The sequence below is a fragment of the Hibiscus syriacus genome, unplaced genomic scaffold (assembly GCF_006381635.1).
Source record: "Hibiscus syriacus cultivar Baekdansim isolate YM2019G1 unplaced genomic scaffold, ASM638163v2 tig00110893_pilon, whole genome shotgun sequence".
Classification (NCBI taxonomy): domain Eukaryota; kingdom Viridiplantae; phylum Streptophyta; class Magnoliopsida; order Malvales; family Malvaceae; genus Hibiscus; species Hibiscus syriacus.
The window spans coordinates 10,156,888-10,182,666 of record NW_024062901.1 but is presented as its reverse complement, the minus strand read 5'-3'; the positions used below and the strand labels follow the sequence as shown (position 1 = coordinate 10,182,666).

The following is a 25,779-nucleotide window of genomic DNA, read 5'->3' as shown; positions in this document are numbered from 1 at the left end:
GTGCCCCCTTGGGCTTACCAGACCCTTAGTCCTAAACCCATCACAAGCTTCTGTGGACTAAGTTAAACTCGAGAGGAAACATTCCCTTATGCCCATACGGAGAATAAATTCACACGAAGGCATAAGGTATATGAATCCCGAAGGTTACTTGCTAGGCCCATACGATGAATAAATTCACACAAAGGCGTCGCTTTCACCCCCACTTAAAACGGGTTCAGAGCTTGGGTATAGAGCCTTTGGATGAAAAATCTTTAAGGGCTGAAATCATTAAAAAACAGTCAGTACAACTATTTACTCGAAAATATAATCAAAAGTAAGTAATAAGGATCGAAATGTTACCTTAAAATTTAAACTTACCCTTTTCATTAAAAAGATAATTGGAAATTACCTTAGCCTGACTCACTTACCTGTGTCCCCAGCAGAGTCGCCAAGCTGTCGCAACCGTATTTTGGTTGGGCCCCGGGATTGGGTTTCGACTTGAAAAATGTGGATTGGGAGTCGCCACCGATCATTTATTTAAAAATAAATGGGTTGATCGGATACCCTATTTCTTACCTGATCTGCGTCTTACCATAAATATGTCGGGCTCGGGAGTCGGTTACGGTCAAGGAAGGATTAACACCCTTGAACCGCCCTTTCGGTACTACGTAATTTCCCGTTGTCTTAATTAAGAAAATTGTAATTTTAAATTAAAGGTAAAATTTGATAATGAATTACTTACCTCTGATTAATTGACGAAAATACCCTTAAAAAGTCATAAGATGTGTCAGAGGGAAAAAATGAATAAATGAAAAAATGAAGAATAAAAATAAATAAATAAATAAATGAAATATATATATATATATAAATGAGTAAAATAGAAAAATAATAATCATAACAATAATAATAATAATATAAAAATATAATATAATATAAAAAAACCAAAAACCAAAAATATATAAATATATAAATATATAAACCAAATATAAAAGTATACATATAATGATAATTGGCTTATAAATAAACTATTTAAAACATACATATATATGTATAATGATAAAGTTAAAAAAAACTAAATAAAGATAATTACAATATATAGTAATAATACGCTTATAAGTAAAATATTTAAAAAAAAGTATATATATATATATATAAATAATAAATATAGTATTAAAAAATAACCAAATGAATATAAATAAATAAAAAATATATGTATAGATAATAATAATATATAGTGTAAAAAAATCAATTGAAAATCATTTAAAAGAACATATGTATATATATTTATATAATGACAATAATGTAAATAATAAATAAATAAAAATATCTATACAATAAATAAAAGGATTAATATAAAGAAAAATAAAGATTGTGGTCAAATTTGAAAGACAATTAACGTTGATATTACGCATTAGGGGGATAAAAAAATGAACACGCCTCGGGGTAGATCTAGGTTCGAAACTTCGAAACCCCACCCATTTTTTGTCATCGGCACAACCCACGTTTTGGGTTATTCGAACCAAATCTCAAAAAAAATAACGTGCACATGCGAGAAATGAACGAATTAAAAAAAATGATACTTTTTATTTCCTTTTCGAATCGTTTACAATAGCTTTGCCTTTGTATTTTCCGTATTTTCCTCTGTATTTTGTCTGTAAATCGTCTCTTACAATAGTAAGTTACAATGGCTATTTATAGTGCTTATGGATCATATCTTTAGGAGTTTAAATCATAGTAGAACTCTATCCTATTTTTAGGAGTTTGAATCCTAGTAGAACGAAAAGGTGTGTTGACAACCGTTACACTCGTAATAGTGTCCAATATCGCCCACGGCCACAATCACAGTAAACCTCAAATGACCAAAAACGTGACCGTGACCATTGCTACATTATTTTTTTTCTAGGTTTATGTTCTTCTCTACGTCGAATTAATTGGAGCATGAATTCATCATAAAACAATATAATTGAGTTTATTTTGATTCATATATCGTTAATAAAAACCATTAAATCAAACATACTTAATATCTCCAAATGGCTGACATGTGGTTTTGAGAATGGCTAGTCAAGGTTGGACGCCATAGAGAAGCCCTCCAAAGGCCCTATCAAACCCATTGCATATTTGGGCCATTCACTTGAATTCATGAAGTGTAAATTTATTCTCACTAATAAGTACTATATAATAATAAAAATAACTTAAATTTTAAAATAATATTATTGAATAAAATAGTAATGAATGAATCTTTGAATATATTTGTAGAACGACTATAGATAGTATTTGAATATGTATAAGTTATATTTATTATTATGGCTGGGTTGTATCATTTACTAGTTGAGAATGTTAAGATACGTCCGTCAAACTAAATAAATTCTTCCTGACACCATACGAAAGAACCGAGATGTCTTCGTTCTAACAATAAGAGTCTCTACATTGTTGGTTCAAACATAAAAATACCTTCACTTTGCAAGTGTTGAGATGAATCCCTTACAATAATAGGAATTTCTTCATTATTATTATTATTATGAGTATCTAGATGCCTTTGTCCAAACAATAGAAAGTCAAAATCCCTTTTTTGCTACACAATGTTGATGTCAATTCATTTTGTCAACCTATGAATAATAATCACGACTCTATACTTAACACTCGCACACTAAGAGTTGATATATAAGTCTCTCAACACAAAGGATGTGCATATCATGAATACTCTTTACCCTTTTCTCTTGACACTATTCATCATCTGAACCCATTTATGTGATTTCAGTGGCACGGGACGAACATAGAAATTAAGACTCTAATAATAAGTATAAAAAAATTGAGTTGTAAGAACAAGCAAAACTAAATAAATTTGTTTGTAAATTGTTTTTATTACGTTTAATAAGATATCTAATAAATATGTCAAATTATAAATAGAAAACATCGAGAAAATTTAGGAGAGCCCATGTTAGATTTTAACATAATCCATCTTGTCAACAAAATAATAAAAGAATAATCAAGGGAAAAGTAAAAAAATAATAACTTAAAAATACGATATTAGCATCACCGTTAATTTTTTTAATGGTGGGTATAAAAACAAAATATAAAGTTAAGTATGATTTTAAAAAATGATAATTAGATGACCGAAATAGAAATAAAATAATAAGTAAATGACAAAATAAGTAATTTATCTTCTTCTTTTTTTAATTTTAAGGACGAGTTTGTTATCATTTTCGTTCTTCCTAAAATAATTCGTTGTGATTCTCCACTCAAAAACAAAATAGATGAATAGTTGGTAACCCACATTTTATAATTTAAATTAAATAATTTAGAATATAAACTATCCACAAAGAGCATTGTAATCATTATTAGAGGTGTAAACGAGTCGAGTCGAGTTCAAGTATTGCTGAGTTCGACTCGAAAACTTTGAAACAGAGCTCGATTCAACTCGAAAATTCACGAGCTTAAAATTTTCAAGCTCGACTCGAACTCGAAAACATGAACTGAAGCTAGTGAGCAGTTCTAAAAGGCTCGAAATGAAAAAAAAAACTTAAACTTAACTCGATTGAAACCTCAAACTTGAACCTTAAATACATGAAAATCTTATTGTATTTTTTTAAAAAAAAGTCCACATAAATTTTAATATTATTAATAATTTATTTAAAAAAAATAAAATCTTAATATATTATATTTTCGAACTGCTCATGAGTTTTTCGAGCCGAATATCAAGTAGTTTATTTTGGCTCGTTAATAACTCGAGTCGAGTCTATTCGATCCGAGTATTTATCAAGTATTAATCAAATTAATCTCGATTAACTCGCGATCTCTCTCATCTCATTTACGGTACTAATCATTATAATACCAACTTAACCATCCATCTCTCTTGAAATCCAAGTATATCCCAATCATGATCTGAATCAAGATAATTAATGGCCACTCATGTTTTATCTTTAATTAAGAGAAGCAATGTGAGGAATGAGGACAATGAGAATGGACGGGAATTGGTACGTGCGGGTGAGTTGGGGGGACAGGAAGGTCTGAGTCGGGTCCTATCAGTGTCTCCTGCATGCTCATGCATCCTATCCTACAACTGTTGGTTCACCTTTTGCTTTTGCTTTATCTGATGTGATCCCTTCTTTGTTGCCTCTCTCGATGGACCAAGCTCACTTTTCAAAACCCTACGCTTTCCTGGTATTATTTGTACATACAAAAATAATACTAGTACATGTGTGCCTCTCCCACTCATTTGTCTGACCTTGTAGCTGCACGCGCATGATACAAATATACATCGTTTTGCAGAGAGTGCGATCCGACAAAGGAATGTCGAATTATTAGGGAATAAGGACACGTGCGGTGCAACGCATAAATCAATCCGACTCAAAGAATGTGATTGAATTGCCTTACAAATCACTGTTTTATTTATATTATTATTGCCGGACACACAAACCAGCGTGGCCCATGCTGCATCATTCTGGTATACTTTCACAATCCAACAGCCTCATTCTTTTTTTATTATACAAATCACTGTTTTATTTATATTATTATTGCCGGACACACAAACCAGCGTGGCCCATGCTGCATCATTCTGGTATACTTTCACAATCCAACAGCCTCATTCTTTTTTTATTAATTCAGATGGATTGATTTAAGGGTAAATTGCTAATTTCATCACTTAAATTTATTCTTAACTTTAATTTAGTCATTAAAGTTTAAAAAATTTCAATTTCAGTTATTCAGCTTTCAAGTTACTCCTATTTCGGTCACTCCATTCTTGAATCACAAACGGTGTGATGGCACACCAAAACGACATCGTTTTGAATTCCTAAAAATTGAAAAGTTTGACAAAAACAATAATGTTTATGCCCTTGTAAAATAACTTCTATAAGAACCCAAAGTTATGTCATTTTAGCCTAATCGAACCCTTAAATTCAATCACGGACAGACATAAAATTCTATGCTAAGGGGACGAACTTGAATTTATAAAATTTTAAGGGGCGAAATCATATTTTTAATATAAAATATATAAAAAAATCTGAAATATATAATAATTTTAAAATTTTAGGGGACGATTGTTTCCGCCAATATCGCCTAGGTCAAATCATCTTAAATTATAAAATTATAATTTTTGCCACTACAATTTTTTTTATTTTCTCGCATGATTATTCCTCTAAAAAATTCTATTTAATGGTTCCAAATTCGGCTCCCCTCGGTTCACACACCCACAAAGGCAAAAGAAAACACATCCCACTAGGCTTCACCTACTACTTATTATCGCTATATCTATGTATCTGTAATTTTTACTAGCTTAGTTGAAGCTTCCAATAATCATCACATACACAGTAGTTATTTCAGAGTCAATTACCATGAAGATGATGATAGACCTTGGGAATCAAAGAGGTCATCCTCTCCATATAAACACAATGGACATTGCGATGGCCACTTCGATCGATTGTGGCCGTGAAGTTCGGTTCCGCCGATCCATATGGTCCCTTGTCGAATGCATGGTCCCTTGTTTCGGCTTCCCGCCTTCGGTCCCGGTCTCCGGCAACGACACCGACTCGTTGAACACGCCGACTTCTCCTTCGACGTCGACCATCACCGGGACCTTCTTCGGGTACAAGAAGGGTCGCGTGAGCTTCTGCCTGCACGACGACACGCGGGGATCTCCGATCCTGCTGTTGGAGTTGGGGGTCCCGACGGCGTACCTGGCGAGGGAGATGCAGCACGGGCTGATGAGGATAGCGTTGGAGTGCGAGAAGAGCAAGGAGAGGCCGTCGTCGTCGTCGTCGTGCTGGCTCTATGAGGTGCCGGTTTGGTCCATGTACTGCAACGGGAGGAAAGTTGGGTTCGCCGTAAAGAGGCGGGTGAGCGGCGGAGATGCGGCGGTGCTGAAGACGATGGAGTCGATGTCGGTGGGGGCGGGGGTTTTGCCGGTGGGGGGAAAGTGTGAGGAGGAGCTGATGTATATGAGAGCTAGTTTCCAGAGGGTGATTGGGTCACCACACTCGCACTCGTTTCACATGATTAACCCACTGGGTAGCACTGCCCAGGAACTCAGTATATTCCTATTCAGATCATAACATCTTATAGTATTTTACTTTGTATTTAAGTAGCACATTACCATGAATAAATTCTCTTAGTTTTCTTTCTCTACATTATTTAGGCCAAATTACAGCCTGAAGGAACAGAAATTTTCATATAAACACTATACTTTTTTTAAAATGTACATAAAACTTGTGAAATTTAAACTTTAATCATCCAATGTTTATATTAAAGCAAAACATAAATTCATTACTATAATTGAATAATAAAAATAATAATAATAATAATAATAATAATTATGTGAAATTTAATTTATCATATTTAATAAAAAAAGTTAACCGTTTAATTCAAAAAAAAAATAAAAAAAAATAAAAAAAAAATCGAACGGTGAAATTAGAAATGGTCAAACTGCTTTTGAATGAATATGGGATAATGATTAAAAAAATACACATGAGTAAATGCTTATGTCATCCGAGGCTTGATGCATTAAAATTATAAAATTAAAGTGATGGATATTTTATAATCTAAAATGTCATTTTATTTATTGTCGGTGTCAACTATACAAAAAGGAAGTGTATTTTATTAAGAAAAAAGAATATTTATTACAATTAGTATCGCAAGGCAAATGTTAATCATATTTATAATTAATTATTAAGTTGAAAAAAATGTGTGCATAGAGAGAGAATGGGAAACACTTCACGTGGAGACGAATACGATGACATGCGAAGAGACAGAGATGCCCTACGCCACGCCATTGATGATTTAAGAGAAAGAAGGCATTGCATTTGAAGGACTGACGTGACAAACAGATTACTGTCCCCAACAAAATCACTTGAACCATGCATCATTATTAAAATTTTAAGAAAAAATTAAATTTATTATTGTTAGAATTTAACTCGAATTTAATCAAGTATCTATCCATGTGAACAAATACTAAGGGTAAGAGTTAGATGTCAAATTTTTCTTTCATCAAAATTCTCTTGTATTTTCTTCTTTTATATTGAAATTATCTCCTTTATATTTGGTTTTTCCCTTTTGGATTTTTCACATCTTCAACCGTAACTGTTTATTTGTTTAACGATAATCGTTTCAATATTATAAAAAATTGGTATCCTAGATTCAAAAGGGTACGAATTCTTCAATGAAAGTGAAGCTATGAAGATTTGCAAGCGTTCTCTTGTTGCAATGAAAAGAAAGAGCAATACTGCCAAGTTTTATGTTTTACAGGATTCACCGGTTTTAAATAATGCAAGTGATGTTTCCTCCTGTGTCAAATAACATTGTTATTGGTAAAAACGTCTTGACTAAATCTAGCAAAAGAAGTTTTTTTGTTGAACAAGATAATCGTGGACATATTAGTTATGTGAATCAGAAAAGAGTTTAATTCCGTGGGTGTAACGAATTTGAAGATAGAATTATTATTAATAATCGGGATCGTGTTGTGCATGATATTGCTCGTAGTGATACATTTGTGAGTAAATTTGGCACTTACAATAAGCATGTTGATGTGAAAACTAAATCCAAACTTAGAAAAGTTGGAATTCGGTCAGTGTCCATTACCGAAGATAACTCCATTAAGGGTGTTGTGGAAGAGGTGAAGAAGTGTTCGTTGAAGTGGAGAATTGTTTTTGTTGAGAATTTTATTAAAGTGGATTTATATTCTATGTAGTTTTTCTTTGTAATGAAGTATCTATCCCTATAAATAGATACTAAGGGTAATGGTTAAATATCAAGTTTTTTTCCGACCAAAATCCTTTTGTATTTTCTTCTTCATATAGTGAAGTTCTACTCCTCTGTCTGTGGTGTTTTGCTTTTAAGTTTTCTATGTAAATCTTGGTATCCTTTGTTTTTCTTTTTTGATTGTGTTTATTTTTCTGCCGATAATTGTTTCGATATTTTAACAAATGTAGGGGAGGGAAACAGATTCTAAATAGAAATTACATAAAAAAATATAAAATATATGATAATTTTAAATTTTCAAAGAATAATTGTATTTGTCCATCCTCGATCTAACAAATTTTGACTAAATTCCATTTAGTAGGAATAAAACTTTTTAAAGAAATTCAGATTTGGAGCGAATGAGATAGGTTTTGAAAAATGAAGTCGATGTCGAATTAAGTTCATATTTAAGATAAAAGTTCTCTAAATATCCTATGACTAACAATCATGACACCAGATGTTCAAGCACAATATATGTGACTATTAAATCTAGGATAAACTGTACATTTATTATCTTAACTATTACTTTTATTTCATTCTAGCCACCAAATTATATTTTATTTCAAATTTGTACACGATGTTACATTTCGATTATTCACCATTAAAAAATTAACAATGATGCTAACGTATTATCATAAGATAATGACACGTTATAATTAAAAAAATAACATCAACAATTTTATTAATTTTTTAACAAGTGACCAACATAAAACCAAAACATAACATTAGGTAATGTTATATTACGTCACTGAAAATGTGACAATATCTCTTTCTTCACATATAGATTGATTTTAATGTATTATTCGTGACGATGTGAATTATTAATAACAAAATTTTATATAATTTAATGACGTAACTAGTTTGTCATTGAGTATCAATTATAAAGTGACGTTATGTATAAACGTCATTTATACTGCTAATAGGTAACCATGTATTGCGTCACTAATATTGTGATAACTTTTTCTTTCGTCACGTATACAAAGAAATTATTGAGTTATTGGTGACGATATGGTTTATCAATGACGAAAATGTACATTATTTGGTGACATAATTAATTGTCATTGAATGCAAATTATAATGTGACATTATCTATTAACTTCATTATATGTTTAATAAGACGTGACGAAATCTTATACATCGTCACATTTGACATTTAGTGACACACCTAGGGTGACGTTCGCCGTGACGTCAATTTTTATGTCACAAAATACAAATAGTGACAATATTTCAGATGCCACAAATAATCAAATTTGTTGTAGTGAGTGTATGTACATGTGTGTTAGTGCGTCATAGTGTTGCATGCATATCTTCTCTTCTCGTCAAGGCATGCACATGGTTGACGCGTTACTGCTTGTGCTAAATGTGCTGCCAGTGTGACTGTGTGCAGTACTACTTGTTCTAGAAGCACAACTCCATTCCGAGGAGGGAAACAATGATCAGAAGGATCTGCAAAGAAAGCTTCGCAGTCATCCACTTTTCTATGGCATAACAATGGGGCTGCTAGCTGAGGTTATAAATTCTAGGTAATTATTCATAGCCTACTGCGTATGCTGAACAAATGATGCTGAAGTGATCCAAAATGCATTTTTTTAGTGGTGTGCAAAGTGTTCAATTATTGGTTGTTGCAGTAACTTGTACCATGTTTCACGGTTAGATGATACAAGTCCTGAGCTGTGTAATTGCAGTCGGGAGTGTTAGGTTTATTCACCCGCAATTGTTAGTATTTTTTTTTTAAGTTTTTACCCCACTTGCCACAGGCTTTTTACAACTGTCCGAGATTCCCTTGGGTTAACATATGACGTATCATTTGAGCTGAACTTGTTTGATCGACTTAAGCTTGGATGGTATGTGATATCTGTAACATCAACTCCAAGCAAGGTGGGCGACCAATCCAGATACATCTGCGTTCTTTTGTTGTTTTCGTGGGTATTATTATTGTCCTTTTGACCTCATCACTGATTTTTGGGATTAACTTCCAGGTATATAAAGCTGTTGATGCTTGCAAGAATGTTCTTAGAGGTTTACACACCAACAGGATTTCTCCACGGTAATTGGAGGGGGTTAGTTCTTATATAAGTACTATGACGTGTGTTATATATTTTATGTTGCGATGTAATTCGAAATTGGTGTGGAAGAACGTGGTTCAGGTGGAAAAAAAGAAACAGAATTTACACGAGCTAGCTTTCATTTGTTTAAGTTTATAAATGCAATCCTTAAACACGCAGGCAAAGCGGACTCTTTTAATGAGACACGAAGCGGAAGTAAAGTCAAATGCGTGTTGGCTTGGACTATTGGCTCGCCTGCAAGCTTCTTCTGCTCCTAGAAAGGTGAAATGAAATTAGATAGTTCAGTCTTTATATTCTTGTTTTCCAATACCTCGTACCTTTTTTTATGTGAAAGAGATCCTACCAATATTTTTGAATTCTTATTTGTCTCATGGTCATGGTAATAAATTCCAAATTTGCTTTATTCTTTGGAGTTCAGGACATATCATGCATCAAAGAGCTTACTTCACTCTATGAGGGTGCTTCTATTGAAGATATCTACCTTGCTTTTGACCAGCTGAAAGTGGATGAAGATTCTTTGTACTCATGTATTGGAATCGCAGGGGCTGATGCCGGTGAAGATACTACGGGTGAGGACCTGCCTCAGATTTATCGTCTTATTTGGCTATTCATTTTTACTTTATTTTGTTTTCCTTAAAATTTGAGTGCATATTCCTTAGAAGAGGAAGAATCAACTAAAGTGAAGGCTTCCAAGTTGTTGTTCCGTAGGGCGCGGTTTATCTAACATGACAAGGCCAAAAAAATGAACCTCTTTGATGCCGTCGGCCAGCCGTCGTGTTGGCGAAATCTCTCCTAAACCACCCTTCTTCTCCGGTGGAAGCGCGCTGGCAGGAAGGGACCGGCTTTGGGAATTTACATGATTTTGACACCGACAGACTCGATGGTATTCTTTCGAACGATGGGAATTTTGGGTGAATAAGGCCCCCTTATCAATATGTACCCATCTTCCTTTTTTAAACGTGCAAGGCAAAATATAATGAATTCAGAGCTCATTACATGTTTTGCTGTTTTTCTGCAACAAATATGAAATTTCTATCGTTTGGTGAAATCAAAGAAGTCTTTTAAAATTAGAAAATATGACGACAAAATATATGATATTATATTTTTGATTGGTTGAATTTGCTTCGCGCTCGTTAATTTTTAAATTTACGACGTCGCTTTGTAGTGTGGTTCTGCATGTTTTTTTTTGGGGACAATCGACAGTTTTGACTTGAAAAAATTGTTCTTATCACTTAAAATAATAAAAACACTATTCCGGCTCCTCTTTAGATGCTGGAATTCAGAATCCAAAAATGGGGACGCCACCCAATTCTGCCTCCTACACTGACACTGAGGGCGGTGCATTGGCCGTGCTACTGATGTTTTCGTTTCTTTCATGGTGATCTGATAGACGGTGTTTTTCTTTTCATAATAAAACCATACAAAACCCAACCCTAGGCAACATTCCCACAAAGGGTGCATAGTTAGTTAAGGCAATCACATTCTCATTATATATATATATATATTCTCTCTCGGCTCAACTATCACATCATATTATACCACACCTAACCAAGCATTAATATACAGATATGATCCACTCCACACACAAATACAATCCACCATTGAACATGTAAACTGAGCTGTAAATTGCATTTCACAAAAGTATAATATAGATATAATTACATGCATCACAAAACATGTAGGTCATAGTGAAGCTAGGGTCAAATATAACAGAATACGCTCATAATCAGAGACATCAGGTCACACACCTGACCCAAAGAAAGAAAGAAAGAAAGAACCATTAACGCAAGTTAAACCTAAGGAAAACTGCAGTTTTACTACATCTGGAAGCAGCTGGATTAACTTACTTGTTTCTCGAGTTGGTTCTTAGTCATGGAACTCAAAATATCCTTTACGTTCTCTTAAGCTTCTTCCTCTCCTATAGTCAATCTCCGCATCAGAGCATGACAAGCCCGTTTGATATTTCCTGCTCCTTGACGAACCCTTCTTCAAAAGTACATCCTCTTCATCGGTCAAGGGATGGTCGATAGGCATACCTGACCCAGAGACATCAGCCACCTGCCTCCTTGATTTGTGATCTGCACCGTATTAGGAAAGAACGTTATTGATTTTCATGTAACAGGGCACAATAACTAGGATGCACGAGATTCCTATTACAGTGCCGAAACAGTCCAGATGCTCAGGAACTTAAATTTTCTTGAGCAAGATTAAATTGTTTGATTCATCACGGCCTCCAATTCTATCACAATGTTATTGTCTTTTACTCCTTTTACAGTAAAAGTTCAGATATGTACCTTAATAAATTTGGGTATAAAGTAGGATTACTAATGCCACAAATTATCACTAAGAATTTTAAAATAAATATATCCAAAATCCTTAAAAGGTTAAATATGAAGATGCCAAGGACTTTCAGTAAAATTGCAGTTGTACGACTTCTTGACAACCAACTGCTTGAGTAATAAATGAAGATTAGATCAACTAGAGGACACTTTACCTTCATATCCATTGCATGGCACTTGCACATCATGCTGTCCAGCCCAATGGACAACATCAGGTTTTGATTTTCGTTTCATATCACGCAGAGAGTTTTCCTGTAACCTCTCTGCCTTCGGTCCTTTGGCAGCCAATGCAAGTTCCGTATCCTCGGCAGGTTTATCTATAGGAAAAGGTGTCATTGTAAACGAATCATCTGTAACATCATTAATCTCTACATATTGAGTAGTAGTGATTATTTCATCTGCACTGAATCCAAAGGAAGCCCTATAAGCTTCAAGTTCTTCTACATCTTGCTTAGGACTTTTACTCTGCTTATTTTGATGCCCACTGCTACTGGTAGGGTAAACATCAGAATCCTTCGAAACACTTAATCTCCCAACAGCATGAGGAAGTGGATTCTGATCCAGATAGAATCGTGCAAATGTATCGGGACAAAAGAAGTTAGTATCTTGAGACCCTATGGAGGAACCGATTGCATCATGCTCAAATAGCCTGCCAGAACCACTCCTGGAACATTTGCCATTCTGAGGAGAAATTGAAGGATCCCATTGTGGAGGAAAATCCCGTTCTGGAAATGAGGATGACAAACAGTCGGCTGAAGTCCTAGAGATTGGCGATCTGAGACTACTAGCAGGACTGCCTGGGTAAAGTGAATATGTAGATTGAAGATCGTTTGCAGCAATATAATTATTCTTATTGGCATTTTCAAGATCTGCAGAGGTGGTCAAGAACCGTGCAAAAGGGACATCAGGTGAAGAGGGGGTAGTCAGGTGGGCCAACTCGGGAGGAGGAGTGAGAGGAGCAGTGGAAGGCTCGGTTGTGAAGGTTGAGAAAACAGGAGGAGAAACTAGTTGTGTCTCATGGGCATATGGTCCAGTGGCAAACATTGTGGACGACGGCCTTCCAGGTGAGTTAGCTGATAATGACAAGAAGCAACTAGGTGATTGAGCAGTTGAAGGGATGGCAGAATTGGAAAATGACGCTGGGGAAGAAGGCGGTGCTAGAAGCGATGGAGCTAATGAAGTAGATTGATTGGTCAACCCAGCAACAGCCTGAGAACCATTCGGCTGGGCAGCTGATGCATTGCCCTCAGGCATACGAGATGCAGGTACAATCCGTTTTCCACCTTTCTTTGTACCTAAACAGGAAAATGCCCCCCAACATCCTCCCCATCTCTTCTGCTAACAACAAGATTAAACATAGAAAGATTATGATACTAGAAAAGAAAATTGAAATTAAACAAGTAAAAACCAGCAATCCCCATAACTTCTAAAAAAGCCAGACAAAACTCAGAAACAGAGATACAAGTACTACAAAATATCTCTACATCTACTGCAACATTAAAGGCAACGCATATAACAAATACCCAGATTCTGCATATACAAACAAAAGAGAGGGAGAAAATCATTATACTGAATCGTGTGTTTCTACTTAATAACCTAGAACAGAAAACTCACGTTCCCTGAAGAAGAACAAGAACTTCAAGTAAAAGTAAAAGAAAAAGAGAACATGCCTAGAAGAATGCAACCTTAAACAAAAACTTAGGCACATGGCTACGTAAATTTGCAATGCCATATTTGCAAGTTTGAGCTTCTTTTAGAGTTAGATTTACAATCAAAGTTGACGAAGATGCTGTTCAATGTCGAAATTTTAGGTAAATCACGTTTAAGACTCAAGAGAAGGGATCTATGTATCTTAAACAGTTGACTATCATCAACAAAAACAATTTGGTAAACAGAATTTGAACTAAGGATGTAGTGAAGTAGCTGGATCTGTAGATGAACGAAGAGTGAAAGAAACCAAGTACATGTACGTACGATCAAAGAAAAAAGGAAACAATTAAAACTCTAATGACTAATGACAATTCAACAAAAACAAAGCACAAAGAAGAAAATCAACCACACCAAGGAATCCAGCATTTCATCAAGAGTGTAGGCAGGTCTCAATCAAATGGCCCAGCTCAGAGTTTTTTTCTCCTCCTCCTTCCAATTGATTTTCACTATTTCTTTAAAGAAAAAAAAAGAAGTCCATATTACAACTAGAAAGCAAATCTGAGCACAATAGAGTAATAAGTAGCAGCAGACATGAAATCAGATCTGAGACAATTTTTGAGGCAAAAATGAACAGATCTAAACAAGGAACGGGGAAAATAGAACGTACCCGTTCTTGCTGGGGGAATCTGTTCGGCTGGGAACCCATTTTGGGTGGGGAATTAAGATTTTTTTTTTCTTTTTTGATATATGAGTAGCAGTAGTAGTACAATAAGAAGAAAACAGATAGAATGATTAGGAGGAAGTTAAATTAAGAGGAGATTGATGAACCCAGAAAAATCCATCATTCATTTACATTTCTTTTTTGCTTATTTATTTGTTTCACGACATTTGGAAAAGATGAAGGGAGGAGGAAGATTGAGTGAGGGAACACACACACTCCTTTACTCCTTAACACTGCTCTAGGCCGTGGCCTGCCCAGCTACTAGCTCACCTTCCCCCCTCCCCCCCTCTTACTAGTATTACGAAGTTTTTGGATAAAACAATCAGATGATCTCCCAACTATAACTCGTTTTTTAGTTACGTACCTCAATTATAAAAAAATTATAAAATAGTAATTTGAATTAATAGAAAATTATAAATTGGTCCTTTATGTTAAAGATGTAATGGCGATTATGTAATAACTAATAAAATTGACACATGCTTAAATTGGTTATGGCTGTCGTAAGAGTAATTGTCAGTAGTAGTCGTGGATTCATGAGCAGTGAAAACAAGACCAAGAATTGAGGGAATAACATTATCCTGAGAAATGTGAGTAGAAGATTAGAAAAGAAGTAACTAAGGATTCATGCAATTGAGTATATTTTGGTGAAAACAAATGGACTCGACCTTATAAATTTCTTTATTAGCTTATCGATAAGACACGTCCTCAGTTGTTCAAACCCGAACTCTTTAAAAATAAATAACATTCCCTTTTATCACTATAACACTTCCTTTTATCATTAAAACGATGAATAATTCTCTTAAAATAACTTGTGGTTTACTAATATTAAATCATTGATTTAATCCTAAACAACCCTTCCCCTTTCACTTAAAAGAACAAGTTTCATACTTCGTTGCATAATATTAATATATCGACTTCCAAAATGCAGCTCAATGGGCAGTGATATAAATTAGCTCAGCTGCTCAGGCATAGGGTAACGTTATTGCAAACCACATTACGCCAAGTTCTTAATCCCATTTTAAGAATCTACCTAAATAACAACACTTGAAAAATCCAATAATTAAACCAAAAGTAAACCATCCAACAGACAAAAGTACAGCGCGGCACTAAATCCACCATTTTTGTGCAGATAGCAAAGCAACAATACTGTTAAAATTCCATATGGTCTGAAACTTCAGGAAACATTCATGGCTTCAGCATGATAGTTCTCAAGCTCCTTGTCAAGATCATCTGCCGATTTCTCTACAGGCTTTCTTTTTCCACGGCCTCGGCCTCGGCCTCTACCACGACCACCTCCACCACGGACATTCCTCATACCCATGCCCCCCCGACGACTGCAACAAGATCCAGCAACTAGTAAGCTAACAGCGGATACCAAAATTCAACCACTTATCATTGTTAGGAAACTATCTGGGGAAAGATGGAGTTTAAAATGCTTTCAATCAGTTCAACTCATCCACCACCCCTAATCTGCAAAGATCGCGCGATAAGCCAAAATACAAAGCACAGGTAATTGTTCCATCTACAATATTCACCACTGCAGCCTCCCTTGCGGCAGGTATATATGGTTACGGTAAACCAACCCAAAAACTATGACAACACTGGCACACCTATTAAAAAATTTAAAGGCTCTAAGATGTAATTGCTCTAAGATTTTGTTCTAGTTTTTAAACTGTATGAACAACAGGCTCAAGGAAATGACACATAATACAGGATGTCAAGGGCCAAGGACATTATTTAGGCCAAGGGCTCCAAGGAACTGCAGGAGAATTTGCAAATGCCAAGTCTCTAACCCCAACCTCGTGAAAAATTACCTCCTAAGGAAGATGGGTGAATCATTTAGATTAAGCCATAGATTATGAGGGGTCATCTACAAAAGCAAGTCCCAATAACTTAAAAAATTGCTCAACTCACAAGATAAGTTATCTGACAATGTGTTCAGTAGAAATGAAAATGGCAGAAAAGAACTCATGCTTTCCTTCCCCTCCTTTTTATTTCCAGTTCTAATAAACGCAATGTAACACTCAAAAAGTTTCACATACAAGCTTTATACAAACATCTTACAAGAAAGAAAGAATTAGAAAATTATTGATCATATTTTAGATTATTTTAAATTTAATGCCAATTATAACATACATATGTATGCTAAGCAATGGAAATCTATATTATACAGGTGTTAGAATTAACTGTAACTTACTTAAGACCACGATTAATTCCAGCAGCGCTTCTCGATTGACCTGCTCCAGGCCTGCACAAATACTTATCAGTGAAGTTATTGTAAAATGGTAAAGAAAAATACAAAAAAAAACTAATCAGCAAGGAATAGGCAGAAAGACTGTGGACAAAAAAGGAAGTTTACCAGCAACTTCAACACTTATAAGTAGAAATATGTTCGCAGCCCAAGCTCCATAAACAACATATATATTTTGATTGATCATTTCTCTTTCTTAACTCTCTCTCTCCATAGCCCTGCAGTCATTCCTCTTATGCATCATCTCACTGTTTTGAGGTGGCCGGGTGTTTTTTAGGAGTTTTTCAGGTCTAATATTTTCACATCCAACAAGCAGAAACAAAAGTCCTTTGTATTTACTTTCTTCATTTGGTGTTTGTGTTGCCTTGTGTCAATATTCCAAAACCATATGCCTAATACGGTATTAAATACATATTCCATATCTCTATCCTCTAATATTGAATTGATACTGGTATGCTACCTTAAATGATGAATCCATGTAAGAAAGCTTAAAAACTAAAACTGAATGGATGCTTAAAAACATATATTCTAGATGAGGGTTCAGGCTTTATTTCAAAAATGAGTGTAGCTTAAAAAGAGTTACTAACAGCTTAAAAAGAGTTACTAACATTTGATAAGACACGAATATGCATCCCAGGATATGAATTCAAAACAGAAACTGAAAAGCTTATTGGTAAAATAAAACAGAGAAAGAAATAAGCAAGAATATTGAATCACACAAGTCATGATAATCAAATAAGACAGAAAGAACATAGAATCACATACGCCATAACAACGGTCCTCTTCTGCCTTCCCCTTGTTCCAGTTACATTAACGCGAGCTGAAACAGGGACTTCTGCATTGGCACCAACAATTTCAATTATCATGGGTTTTCCATCCAACAGTACATTGTTGTACCTCTTAAGAGCAGCAAATGCGTCACTCCTCCTAAGATAGACAACTTCAGCTGAACCCTGAAAACATAAATCAAACACCATCGAAGTAACAAACATTTAACACTGGAATAAGAACAACCATGTAACATATATGGTAGATATGAATGGGGAAAATATGAAGAAGAATGTAAATTAGAATATGAAGGCAAATGACTAGTCAGAAAGAATGTTTCATCATCAAGGAAAGAAACCACTCCCAAGCTTTAAGCACATCTCTACAGTCTACACATCCAAACACGCAGAAGGAGCAAAAAAGGAAGGATATGGGCAGTCACCTCAAACCAAATACCAATTAGAAGAGGCATAATAAGAATTCAAAGTTAAAAGTAAACTTGAAAAATCCAAGAGTTAGCATGTCTGTAAAAAGCAGTTGCTAAAAGCTCTACTTTAATACAAAATAACAAAATTATTGACCAATTAATATGCACAATTCATGCAATGGAATTGCCGAAGTTTTCACAACAAGTAGTTGCTGCTAGCATCAACTTAAGTTAAGCCAATTCTTTATTCATTGAAGTGCACACAATTCATACAGTAGAACTATCCTTGAGTTTTTTAAATATCACTGCTTTAAGAAAACTGTAAATCTGTCAACATGCCAAAACCAGTTGAGTCAGATTCAATTAGCATAAAAGATGAAACTTCCATAGAATACCAGAGGCAATTAGCATAAAGGATGAAACTTACACTTGAACGACCATTTTTATCATAATGTACAGAGTATCTTTTCAGCTCTCCGATCTCAGAGAAAAGTTCCTGTCACGTGGATAAAGTTTCAGGATGTTTCTCAAAATACACTAATAAAATGGACCATAGCCTTTAAGTTTTCATAAATATAACACTTTACCTTGATATCTTCATTTGTGACCCCAGGATCCAAGTTGGAAACATATAGCTTGGTGCCAACTTCTACACCAGATATCCCTGCGGCTCTAAGGCTGTCTTCAAACAAATCATGTTGCCAGGGCAAGCTCCTTGTTTTGTGGGAAGACTAATGAAAGCAAACATAATGTGTCAGCTTATTACTTGAAAGCAAGATCACTGTCATCAGTATGAATAATGATCAGCTATATTCCCACAGAACATTATAACAAAAGTAGAAGCAGTAGAATCCAGTTCAGTAAAATGTTAAAGCAATCTAGCGATTCATCAGTAGGTTCAGAGTTGAGGATTAGAACCACTACATTTCAATCACTGCTACACTATGACCATGGGCGAGAATACCAGTTCTACAGCTATCAGCTAATGAGAAAGGAGTTGAAATCTTGCACAGAAAGAAAATTCGAAGAATAGAAAGAGCATCCACAAATTCATCATAAATGCCAGACAGGCATCAAACACTAACTAAAATACAAGCATATTTTATGGTTAACAAAATGGGAGATGCCCAAAATCCTAAAAAGCCTTCAACTTACCAGAATTCCATCTAAAAAAACTAACGAAGCAGCAATGTACAAAAAAAGTTAGGATTGACAGAAATCCCAGCACCAAAACTTTGGAAAATATCAATGAGATCCCCAGATAAGAAACCCTAATATAATGTGATCCCAAATAATGTCCAATAAGCATAGGTTTGAACTTGCCTTAGTAATGTAATGCTGGGATGGGCGGGCATTAAGACCGAGGGGGCCTCGACTAGTAGAGAGAGGCACTCTTCCAGCAGAAGGTCTTCCGGTGCGCGGCGGCCTAAGGCGGGTTCTGCCTCTCCCGATATTATTTCGATTTACCATATCATCCAGAAAGCTAGGCATGAAACAAAGCTAAAACAAAAACAAAATCATTAAAAAAAAACTAAGTAAAATAGAAATTTATTGCTGAATTGAAGACGAGGAAGAGAAAATTACCCGAGAAAGAAGAGTAGAGAAAGATGAGAAGACTCGGACTAAGGAGAAGGGAAAGGTAATTAATTACACTGATATATTGAGAAACTTTCGAGAATCACAATCTATTCATTCAGATTTTAAGGCTTTCGTATTGGTATTTTATTGAGTAATTTAATTAGACTTAATACACTACCTAAATTATAACTCAAAATATGGTTTTGTGTTTAAAATTCTTTTTTCTAACGATAAATGTTTAATAGTTTCAACATTATATTTTTATGTGTTCGGGTCTTGATTACTATTAAATTAACTGTTAGGTGACGCATGCCATTCTAATATTTTTAAAATTTTTTATTTTTAAGAAAAGTAAGAATATTATTAATTTAAAAGAAAAACCCAAGTTTTTTAAAAATTATAAAAAATGGAAACCTTAAAATTTCTCATTCCAACCCACGTTATCATCCATCGTTGATCATCACCGGCCACCTTTATCGCTATCAAATGATCACCTACCCATCATCGGACCTCAACTACTAATCATCCCTCTTGTCGTTATCAAAATCCCTTAAATTCATAATCTCTAAACCTACAACCTAAATTTCTAACCCTAATCCCAAATACCCATAGTCGGTAGTGTAATTTACAAATGATTTACAACCATTTAACTCGTTATATGATTTGCAATGGGCGATTTTTTTTAAGATTTGAAGAATTGTATGAGATTGCAATGGGATTGACACGAGGGAAAGTTTTTTTATCAAAAAAAATTAATAATTTTTTTATTATAAAAATAATTAAATATATCGGTAGAAACTTAAAAGTATAACAGAAAAACATTAGGCACTTATTATTAGCAAAAAATTCTTTAGGTATCAAACCGTAATTTTAAGTATAATTTAGGCACTAAAATGTGTATTAAGCCTTTTGTTTAACATAAGGGTAAATTAAAAACAAATAGGGTTAACTATTTGTATGACCACTTAACTATTGTCTCTTTTCAATTTGACCTTCGAATTTGAAACTTTTTCAATTAGACCACTTAATTATTTCATTGTACAAATCAAGTCATTAGTCGTTAATATTTATCGGAGATGCTGATGCGACAGTTAAAATTGACGTAATTGTATATTTGATTTTCATTGCTTCCACATTCTATCAATTTAATTCTAATTTTAATTTAATTAAATTAAAAAAATCCAACCCTATTTAAAGGCCTTATTCTTGACTTACCAAATATTGTATTTTTTAAAATAATATGGGATGATTATAGGACATTATTTATTTAAAATTTTCTTAGACTTATTGATAATTTATACATTCTACGAATATAACTATTCAAATCCAAAATCTTTAAGAAGAACAATATTTCATTATCGTGAAGTGTGTATTCGTTAAGGTAACGCAGGCACACTAGTTTTAGTATCTACTAGTATACATATAAATAATTATAACATATAAGAGACCCGATGAGATTGCGTGAGAATCCCTTTGTGTGTATGGTGTTGGGGGCCTGTGTTGTATCAACACTATTAATTAAACACTTTAAACATCATTGAATTTCCTTTATCACTCTACTTTATGTATACTTTATTTTATACTTTATTCTCATTTGATTTAGAAATCAAAGAGCTGTGTGCTGATGAACTAATATGACATGGACTTAATCATTGACTTGGAGAATAATGTAGATAGTCATTATTCCCATGCCACTGCGTATAATTGAGTGAAAGAATGAGGCTGGAAAAGGACAGCAAGCACATGGCATGTGGAACCCTATTCGTCTTGTCAACTTATTCATTCTTTTCTCATAGTATATTTACTAAGAAAACACTTGGAAATCACATGAAAACTGTATCAGACAAACATCACTCCAAAAAATGGAAATCCATACCAACACCCTTTCGAGGTATTAATACTCCCCCAAAGCCATATTCCACACAACAAAATTAGGTAAAAAAACACACACCAGAAACAAAAACTTAATTACAACTCAAACCCCTAATGGAAAAGGGAAAATGCATTGTGGTCCACCACAGGCTGTGTTGTTTAGAAACCACATGTATTTCCCAAAAGCAACTGACATCCCGCACATGCTCTTGCCCCCGTTTGCATTTGCATTTAAGCTTTGAACTTGAAGCTAGCACATGTATTTGCACATGCTCTCTGCCCCACAAACCTATCTTATCTCTTAATCATTTTTTTTTTTGCTTTTCATTTATGGCTAAACAAATCCAAACCCTCGCAGCATTTCTTGAGTCACAAGTCATTGAAACCTTTTTTCTAGGACGATCACACAAAAGAAGATAAAAAAGGGTTTAATTAGTTAGAGATTGAATTTTAGGTACTTTTTTTAGTTATGTGTATGCATCTGGGGGCTACTGGTTTGGTGTTTGTCCCCATGAAATGCATTATTGTTGCTTGGATATGTAATTATCTAAATGTTTAGTCATAGTTATTTATAGGTTGTTGTCTGATAGCGAGTGGACCAGTGGCCTCTGGATGGCTAACAAGGTGCAAGGGAGGTGCCTGTGGCATGTAATGAGGTGGTCGTTGGTTAAACCGGCGGCTTGCATGAAGGAGTGGATGACCGTCGGTCCGACGTACCTAAACCCCCTTCTTACAATGTCCTTGCTTATGCTCTCCGACTTTGATGTCTTGACCGGGATCTTGTGATCGAATTTGTATTGCGTCGACAACGGCTTGTGATTTACGAATCCCCATATGTATTTATCGAACGACCCGACCTCCCTCTTGACCTGAATTCGTATGACATAAACACAGAAGCATGTGAGTCGTTGTACTGATCGGTGATCAATGCAATGAAGGGGCCATGACTACTATTTGCACATGATCGAGTTTCAAGCTTCAAGATGACTTGAGAACCACCTAACTCAACAACTTTTCCGAAAGCAGAAGGAAAAGAACATGATAAATATAAATCTGTACATATATAGTGATGATTTATAAATGCTTGCAAACGTGTATTTTTCAACTGCCAAAATTAATTTACCTCGAGAATACGGTTGGAGTTGTCCACAACACCTCGAACTCTGCTTATGTCAATGCCATATCGGGTGCTGATTGTGGTCATTTGCTTCTCGGTGAAGCTGGCTACGGTTTCTGCATCAAACCCTGAAAATGCGTCCCTGTTGAACGTTTAAACAATACATAAATCATGCCAGCCTTAAAATGATCGCGACGATGATCGACCGCAACGAAAAGAATGGTACTTTCTGATGAGATTAGTGACCTGAAGTATTGACGTTTCTTCAAGATCGAAGTCCAATCAGAGCCTACTTGAGCACCACTGAGAACCAACAACTCGAAGAGCATGTTGTCATCATGTGTTGGAATTCCCCATTCTTCGTCGTGATAAGCCACATAGATAGGATCTAGGCATTGAATTGCATATGATTTTAGATTCAAAATCGTTTAAATTTCTATGAAATTAATGAATCTATCAAGTGAAAATTACAAGAACAAGTACCTGAGTTGGGGGTGATGAAACTGCACCTCTTCTTTTCCTCGGCAGACATGGGATTATCGAGAGGAATGACCTGAGATTCGAATTTGGCCGATTTTGATCTTCCGTAGTGTGCAATTCTCATCTTTCTTTGTGCTTGTTGAAGAGCCACCTGTTCCCTCCTGACCGCAGCTATGCTTCCCGGTGCCTCGACCGAGTAGTTCAACGACGAGGGATCGAGTCGATCGACGCAAGAAGATAATCCAGTCCCCATACCCTCTTTGAAACTTTTCGATTTCTTCCTCTCCAAGGTTTTATAAGTACTTCTGGGAATGGCAACCTTTTCGGAACTCGTGTTCAATCCATTCGGATCACTCCCTCGCGGGGCGGGGAACTTCGAGCTTGGGGATAAAGGCGGCGTCAACGAGGCCTTAGCCCTGCTACCATTGGCAGCATTAGTAGCCGGTGAAGTTGATGTTAGTGGTTGAGGTGGTGTTTTCTTCAAAGAATTACGACGCTCGAGGCTCGGAACACGGTTACAAGTAGGCTGAAGAACCAGACGGCCATTGATCCTGGCCGCAGAAGGTGGCGTTATTATCTCAACAGCAGGAGCAGCAGTGGTAGTACCACCTGTAGTCACTTTAGCCTTAGAGGTACACATTTTTTTGTTCTTGTAATTGTTCTGTTGTGAGGGAAAACGGAGTTGATGTGATTGTAGATGCAACAAGGAGGAGTAATGAGGGGAGAGGAAAAGAGAGAATGAAGGGGAAGAGAGGGGGTGATCAGAGAAGAGGGGAATGGTGGGGTTATATAAAAGGGAAGAGAACGTGGGGAGGTTGGGGTCTGCCATACAATCCCTTCTGAAGGTTTGGTAACTGCACCACGAGGGAAGAAGGCCTTCTCACCCTTTTTCTTTTTTGTTCTTAGCCACTTGGCATTGGTTTATACGTAATTATTAATAATTAATGCAAATCATTAATTTGTTATTGTTGATACAACTGAGAGAGAGAGAATGATAGAGATTTGTTGGGTGGTGCTGGTCTCCTATGTTCTGTTCTTGGTGTTGCTGCGCCTGGCTGGCTGGGTTTACTTAGCCTTGGGAAGCTTCCTTCTTATATCTAGCTCATTATATATAAATATAATCTAATGTATAGCTCATTATATATAAATATTATCTATTATAATATAATAATCGATGATATGGATAATCGTTTTGAATTAATTTTAATATTTTTTATTTAATCACAAATCAACTTACCTCAACGATTAAAGGGGTTACGGGTTAAGCACAAAGACTATAATAAAATGTTTAAACATTCATTATCAAATAGTTAAAAGTATTTAGAACAACCATTATTTGTAATCAACTTTTCTGTTCTTATATTCAATTTACTTCTAATTTTTTAATCTAATCACTAAACTTTATGTATTAATTTTTTTTATTAATTGATTGTTTATTTCATAATAATATCATGACATGATTTATTTTAATATTAAAACTCAATTACATAATATTTATATTTATTAAAATATGGATTAATATTTAAAAATCTAAATCTTAAGGTTAAAATTCAAACCCTAAAAATTTTATCGTGAAAAAGAAAATAACATAAGAGAAACCACCATCCATAGCAGTTTGTATCTTTGTCTTCTCTCAAATAGAGAAATCATCATCTTCCATTGCTCACTTTCTTTCATATTCCATTTTGTAATTTCTAAAATGAGATTGCATCCATTCTGAAATTGCAACAGACCTTCGAAATGATGTATTCTATTTCATCCCATCACCGATAATCTCAAATCTCATTTTTTTTTTCTACTAACCCTTTACAATTGTTTCAGTTTCTCTTTGACTTAACCTGCAAGATTTCGTCAATATCTTCTTCTCCAGTACTCTCTATCTCAGTTTCCACGTTGAAACCCAAAGTCGAATTTAAACCTTTGATGGTATGATCTGGAGTTTTAGGGGTTAATATGAAATTTGGAGGTTTTAGGGTTTGGTACATGATTTTGGGTATAATTTGAAAATTTAGATTTGGGTAGAAATTCAAATCTCTTTCTAATTTCACGATCCAAATTTCTGAATTGGAAGGTGATCTCTGGTGAGAGAGAAAGGGAAGAAAATGGGAACTTGGAGAAAATAGGATACGGGAAAGAGAAACAAGAAAGGTTTGAAAGACGAGAAAAGAGTTAAAAAATAATTTGATTTAATCATTTTTTCTAACCTGAAATATAAACGTTAAAAAATAATTTAATTTTTCTACGTCATAACATCGTTAGAGTTAAACGTTAAAAAAAGCTACACAGCTGTTAAACGTGAATTTAAAATACAATTAGTTAATTTAAGGTTAAAAAAGTTTAATATAAAAATAAATGTTTAAACTATATTTAAAATTAATTTTTTGCGTTTAAAGAATTTTTCGTTAAAAATAAGTGTTTAATGTTTTTGATGTTATACTTTTAGGTGTCTACCGTTAAAAAAAAGTTAAATGACATATATCACATTCAAAATATTTTTTAAAAAAATATAAAAATAATATTTTATTTAAAAAATAAAAAAATATATATAAAAATGACACGTGTCGTTTAACAATTCTTTCAACAATAACCGCCTAAAAATATAATAGAGAAAATATTAATCATATATTTTTAACAAAACAAAAAAATTTAGAAACCGAAAATTAATTGTAAGAATAATTGAAACATTTATTTTTTTATTAAGTCTAGAAAACGTTGTAATCGGGATCCGAGTATACCCGAGATGAGGGATATAAAGGTAATTGTGTGGGTGTGTGAGTGTTTATGAAATGACCATCCAGCT

The 25,779-nt window shown here is 34.6% G+C and overlaps 5 protein-coding genes across 11 annotated transcripts; 2 read left to right on the top strand and 3 right to left on the bottom strand.

The window, feature by feature from the left end:
• Positions 1 to 4,890: 4,890 nt before the first annotated feature.
• Positions 4,891 to 23,823, bottom strand: LOC120145449. Of its 2 annotated transcripts, XM_039159275.1 has the most exons (5): positions 22,983 to 23,823; positions 22,746 to 22,887; positions 22,506 to 22,641; positions 21,975 to 22,251; positions 21,691 to 21,942 (listed from the first exon to the last, which is right to left on the bottom strand). In XM_039159275.1, the coding sequence occupies exons 1-5, from the start codon at positions 23,806 to 23,808 to the stop codon at positions 21,938 to 21,940; spliced, it is 1,386 nt and encodes a 461-aa protein (XP_039015206.1). In that variant the 5' UTR covers positions 23,809 to 23,823; the 3' UTR covers positions 21,691 to 21,937. The 2 variants fall into 2 exon arrangements, with proteins under 2 accessions (XP_039015207.1, XP_039015206.1); XM_039159276.1 differs by lacking the exons at positions 21,691 to 21,942; positions 21,975 to 22,251 and adding an exon at positions 4,891 to 4,901 and having other exon boundaries at positions 22,475 to 22,641.
• LOC120145452 (protein MIZU-KUSSEI 1-like) lies at positions 5,182 to 6,102 on the top strand. The gene has a single exon (XM_039159280.1). It carries the CDS (start codon positions 5,313 to 5,315, stop codon positions 6,027 to 6,029), a length of 717 nt encoding a protein of 238 aa, XP_039015211.1. The 5' UTR covers positions 5,182 to 5,312; the 3' UTR covers positions 6,030 to 6,102.
• Positions 9,083 to 9,967, top strand: LOC120145454 (stromal processing peptidase, chloroplastic-like). The gene is made up of 4 exons (XM_039159282.1): positions 9,083 to 9,233; positions 9,468 to 9,588; positions 9,690 to 9,770; positions 9,936 to 9,967. The coding sequence occupies exons 1-3, from the start codon at positions 9,202 to 9,204 to the stop codon at positions 9,759 to 9,761; spliced, it is 225 nt and encodes a 74-aa protein (XP_039015213.1). The 5' UTR covers positions 9,083 to 9,201; the 3' UTR covers positions 9,762 to 9,770; positions 9,936 to 9,967.
• LOC120145448 (uncharacterized protein At1g76660-like) lies at positions 11,324 to 14,729 on the bottom strand. Of its 4 annotated transcripts, none has more exons than XM_039159272.1 (4): positions 14,433 to 14,729; positions 14,177 to 14,277; positions 12,271 to 13,453; positions 11,324 to 11,854 (listed from the first exon to the last, which is right to left on the bottom strand). In XM_039159272.1, the coding sequence occupies exons 2-4, from the start codon at positions 14,189 to 14,191 to the stop codon at positions 11,643 to 11,645; spliced, it is 1,410 nt and encodes a 469-aa protein (XP_039015203.1). In that variant the 5' UTR covers positions 14,192 to 14,277; positions 14,433 to 14,729; the 3' UTR covers positions 11,324 to 11,642. The 4 variants fall into 4 exon arrangements, with proteins under 4 accessions (XP_039015203.1, XP_039015204.1, XP_039015201.1 ...); XM_039159273.1 differs by having other exon boundaries at positions 12,271 to 13,450; XM_039159270.1 differs by lacking the exon at positions 14,177 to 14,277.
• LOC120145450 (THO complex subunit 4D-like) lies at positions 15,531 to 19,642 on the bottom strand. Of its 3 annotated transcripts, none has more exons than XM_039159278.1 (7): positions 19,517 to 19,642; positions 19,256 to 19,432; positions 18,520 to 18,663; positions 18,360 to 18,428; positions 17,503 to 17,690; positions 16,684 to 16,734; positions 15,531 to 15,820 (listed from the first exon to the last, which is right to left on the bottom strand). In XM_039159278.1, exons 2-7 carry the CDS (start codon positions 19,421 to 19,423, stop codon positions 15,661 to 15,663), a joined length of 780 nt encoding a protein of 259 aa, XP_039015209.1. In that variant the 5' UTR covers positions 19,424 to 19,432; positions 19,517 to 19,642; the 3' UTR covers positions 15,531 to 15,660. The 3 variants fall into 3 exon arrangements, with proteins under 3 accessions (XP_039015209.1, XP_039015210.1, XP_039015208.1); XM_039159279.1 differs by having other exon boundaries at positions 19,256 to 19,415; XM_039159277.1 differs by having other exon boundaries at positions 19,256 to 19,642.
• Positions 23,824 to 25,779: the final 1,956 nt, after the last annotated feature.